Source organism: Chanos chanos, chromosome 11, assembly GCF_902362185.1.
Source record: "Chanos chanos chromosome 11, fChaCha1.1, whole genome shotgun sequence".
NCBI lineage: Eukaryota > Metazoa > Chordata > Actinopteri > Gonorynchiformes > Chanidae > Chanos > Chanos chanos.
This window is the reverse complement of record NC_044505.1, coordinates 12624240-12629239: the sequence shown is the minus strand read 5'-3', so window position 1 is coordinate 12629239 and position 5000 is coordinate 12624240. Positions and strand designations below refer to the sequence as shown.

At 41.4% G+C, this 5000-nt stretch overlaps 1 protein-coding gene across 2 annotated transcripts in view; it reads left to right on the top strand.

The window, feature by feature from the left end:
- Nucleotides 1-5000, top strand: part of adgrl3.1 (adhesion G protein-coupled receptor L3.1) — a 48910-nt gene that overhangs the window by 26812 nt on the left and 17098 nt on the right. For both annotated transcript variants that reach the window (XM_030787915.1, XM_030787914.1), the window contains exon 11: nt 4249-4371. In XM_030787915.1, coding sequence (XP_030643775.1) covers nt 4249-4371 — 123 coding nt within the window. The remainder of the gene's footprint in view (nt 1-4248; nt 4372-5000) is intronic.

Below are 5000 nucleotides of genomic sequence, written 5' to 3'. Positions count from 1 at the left end.
CACAACACACATATGCACACGCACACAACACATGCGAACGCGCACACACATGCACATGCACATGCACATACACACGCAAGCACACACAGACACACACACATTTTGAAATGCACACACACGTATACACACACGCACACACACACATGAACTCAATATACTCTGCAGCACACACATAAGCTGCAGAGGTATCTGGTTCAGTTTCTGTCAGAGTATATATGAAGAAATGAGGGGCAAAGTATCAAACTCAATATCATACAGGAATCTAACTCAGTGCACACAGACAGACACACACACTTTAATGCATAACACATGCTCCCAGCTAAAACACATTGAATTGGAACTGCTTATATACAACCCATCTGCACGACATGAATGCAGTCCAAAACACGTCATGCTCACACACACACACATACACACACACACGTCAATGGAGAGTGTAGTCACAATCGTGCCAAATCACATTATATATGTCAATCAGAAGACATGGGAGTAATCTTAATATTACACTGGACAACACACATGCACACACACACACACACAGACACAGAGACAGACACACATACACTTACACTTACACACAACCTCCCCAAACGACTCAGTGAAAATGTAGTGACCTACAAAGGTAATGAATGAAGTCCTCAGGCCAGTTAAAGTGAGGCACAATAGAAAAACCCACTACAGAACAACCCCAAAGAACCAAAACAGTCACTGTAGTCAGCCCTGTTAAATAGACCACGCTCAAAGAACCGAGACACTTTCCAACAGCTACTAACAGGCTTCAGGCTCTTTTCTGCTCACTCTAAGAGCCAGTGAGACGAAATAAGGGAGAAGGCTGGTTTGTTTCCTCGGTGTTACTTGTGAATGAATGGGCAAGGCCGGAAACTGCGAGCCTCAGAGCCGGAATGAAAGCTGAAAGCTGATGCTCAGTATGGTGTGAAGGAATCGGGGATTGAGAAGCAAAGAGAAATGTAATGTTACACAAATGCAGAAACGACAGCGGATGAAACAACATCACTCACAGACGGTTAAAAAAAAATAAAAAATAAATAAATAAATAAATAAAAAAACCCAGCAGCAAGGAAGTCAAGTGAGCGCTTACACATGTCACCAGGCAAAGAGGTGCACTGAAGTATGTCAGAGAGAGAGAGGAGGAGGGGGTAGATAGAGAGAAGTGGGAGATTGAGAAAGAAATACTTTTGATGCTAAGTGAAAAACAAGAAAATAAAGACAGGGAGAGAGGGAGAGAGAGAGAGAGAGAGAGAGAGAGAGAGAGAGAGAAGGTGGACAGAGAAAAACGGGGGTTGAGAGAGAGAGACTTTTGATGGAAAGTGAAAAAGAAGAAAATAAAAAGGAGAGAAAAGGAGAAAGAGAGAGAGAGAGAAAGGGAGGGTAGTTTGTGTTCAGGGATCCATGATAACTGGTAAGTTCTGCTTCAGTGGTTCAGGAGCGTTAAAAAAAAAAAAAAAAAGACAAGATTTATCGTCTCCGGCAAACTATTTATCTGCTGTTCCAAGGCCCAAGGCCAGTTCACATGCATCTCCTTACCGAGAAATAGGTCTCTAAGGGAAACCCCTCCCACACTTTTTTTTGTTTTCTTTGCCCCTTTTCTTCTTTGTCTTTTCCATCATTTACCCCCCCCCCCCCAGAAATGTCTTGTTTAATCGTACTGCCTTGACATTTTTTTTTTTTTTTTTTGACTGCTACTTTGGTTTTAGCACAGCTCAATAGCGAAGATTAGCTGTTGACTTTTGGAAGACAGATTGCTGATAACACCAAAACCAATCTTTGGTTTTTCCCAAAACGGAACAAGCGATTTCCTCAAAATATCTCTCGAAAAAATTGTGTGATGTTAAAAAATTCACTCATCATTAATCCGGTATATATATATACTTAAAAGACCAGAAGTGTAAATGTTTTTTTTTGTGTGTGTGTGTGTTTCATTTATAGAAAATGAATTATGGAAATGAGCCTCCGAGGCATCCCCCCCCCCCTTCTCTCTCCCTCCCTCTGTCTCTCTCTAGCCATCTCTCTTTCTCTCCCTCTCACCCTCTCTTGCTTTTAATCTGTTTTTATAAGCCTACTGATTAGGAAAAAAAGGCTGAGATTTTCCCAGTCCTTTATGGTCCTGGTTTTAGATCTCAAATCTTGCCTAAGAGCGAGTTTTAATCTTATGAGGAAAATCTCTGATTATCCTTTTTTTTTTTTTTTTCAGATGAGTGAAAATGTCCTACCTTCTCTCTCTTGTCTTCTCTCTCTCTCTCTCTCTATGTAAAATTTAGGAATAAAGCTGTCTGCATGACAGTGAGAGTGTGTATTAAGGAGTTGTCTTTTAGTTGCTTGTGGATTGGGCTTCATTTGTGGCATAGAGTATGGCTCTAAGCATAAATATAATCTCTGTTTGATAGCAGAACGGCATCATCGCAACAGAAAGATCAAAACAACTTTTATGTCCTCTAAAAAGAGCGCTCTTGTAGAATGTACTCCTGCTGCTTCTCTCTCTAGCTCACTCTCTCTCACTGTCTTTCTCTCTCTCTGTCTTTCTCTCGCTCAGTGTGTGTGTGTGTGTGTGTGTGTGTGTTAACGTTTCATGTGTTGAGCGTTTGTAAAGACTGGATTCATCTAATTAGGTTAGGCACAGCATGAATACTCCTGCTGCCTGTGTGTGTTTGTGTGCATTTGTGCGTGCATGTATCTACAGCTATGGATTATGTAAAGGGAGATTTTATATAATGGGGACACTCTATTATTTCTGTTTTAGAAGAAAAACACACACACGTTCGCTCGCTCGCACGCACGCCTCAGTATGCCTCTAGACGTCTTTGGCCGTTCCCTCAGGCTCTGTGTGTGTGTGTGTGTGTGTGTGTGTGCGTGTTCGTGTGTGCTGGTATTTATTAAGGCTCAATATTCCGTCAGTGCTTTATTGTGGGAGAGAATTTTCTTCAATAGAGTGAGTCACTGACAAACCACTTTGTCTGCGAGGATCTGAATAATCCACAGAGACGGCTTATAAGCTTCACTTTGACAACGACAGACAAAAAAATGACTTTTAATGCATAGAAGGCGCCATAGTGGATTGATTGAATCAATACGCAGCACAACGCAGTTATAGCCAAGACTCGTGCATCTGTCTACACCCTTATGGCTAACAATACTAGCTTCGAAAGGTCTCGTTTGAACTGATCTTTCTATTTCATATTCCATTATAAACAGGCTGGATTTGGCAGCTTCACATTATATCAAAGACGGTGGTTTTTCATTTTAACAAGTAGGTTTCTTGTAGGTTTGGACTTGTTTTTGGAGTGTTAGCTACTTTAAACTCAAGTTTGTGATATGGACAAACTTGGGGAAAAACAAAAACAAAAAACAGACGTTAAATACGAGCTATGTGAACGAAATGTTAGCCAAAGGTCATAAACAGTTATTGATGTTTGTTATGGCTCAAGTGTAGCTTCGGTAAGGGTTCTTGAATAAACTTTTAATCGTAAAATAAGGATTATGCTGCAACAAATTACAGCGCATTATATCATAGACCCTCAAATAATAACGGCGCTTTTTCTGACAGCAGCTGAATTGAGCTCTATCTGAACTCTTTCTAATGATCAACGAGTCATTTAACTAGATTAAAGAAACATCAGAGAGGTGTAATTTAAACATTAGTTGAAAAGCCCGAAATGAAATCATTATCTTCTACGTCAGATAGCCCGCCTTTGACATAATTAGTCTTCAATTAAAAGTCTTATCGAACGTGAAACACCTCAAAATGTACTTCATATCTTCAAAACCTGCGGTGAAAAAATTACCAACACCAACTGTGAGCGGCGAAGAACTGCCTGTCGGTAGGAGTAATATCAGTTTAAGATATGACGGATGCAGATATGATTTAACCGTGCACTGTTCCTTGTGTATAAATCCAGCGCGTCTCTGGGGAGGGTCATTTTCACACTAGAGGGAAATCTGTGACACACACACACACACACACACACACACACACAAATGACAAGGAGCGCACGTGGTGATGTCAAACGTCATATTTACAACTCTGTGTTTATGTTTTGATGTCTACACCTAAGCCATAAATAAATTGTGTTGAAATGTGACAAGGCTCAGCGGATATGTATTCATGTGTTTATGCAGTGCAAGTTGAATATGTTAATGGAAGACAGAGTCTGTATGTTTATATCCTCATGGTTATGGATGTTTTTGTGTGTGTGTGTGTGTGTGTGTGCGTGTGTGTGTCTGTTTTTATAGAGTTGGAGGTGTCCCGTTTGAGTACTGATGGTAACCTGGCCGACCTCACCTTCCCTCAGTCTGATCTCCATGGCAACGCCATAAAGCTGTCATCCAACACACTCAAACAGCAAGGCAGAAATGGTACCTCCTCCCTCTCTCTCTGTCTCTCTCCCCCCCTCCTCTCTCTGCCCCCCCCTCTCTCCCTCTCCCGCTCTCTCTCTCTTCTCTGTCCCTGTTTCTCTAATAAACATGAGCATGGACAGTTTCAAGTCATGTGCATTGTTTATCTGCCCACTCATAAAATATAACGTTTTTACACACTACTACGACTACTATTACTACCACTACACTGCAGTTAGTAACCACAGTCATGATATTTGAAATGTAGTATGAATAACACAGAAAGAGGGGAAGGGGTGGGGGCCAAACCCGGTCCTGAAGGACTGAAGTCCCGCTGGTTTTCATATCAGCCAACCACTGTGCTCTCTGATTGGCTGGAGAGCACACACACCTGTTTTCCAGGTAAAAAAAAATTAGGCTCTAATTAAGAGGTGAAGACAAAAAGCAGCAGGTCTTCTTTAGCCCCCCCCCCCCCCCCCCCCCCCCTCAAGGGGGTGAACCTTTGCCCTCCCCAAACATTATGTATGTTATTATAATGAGAGCATTGTAATGGTATTGTGTTATCATAATGGTACATGTACTTGTGTTTGCTGGAAGAGTAGTGGACCTCTTTCCATTAAACGTCATAAAAGCGCGAATTTTTTTTTTTT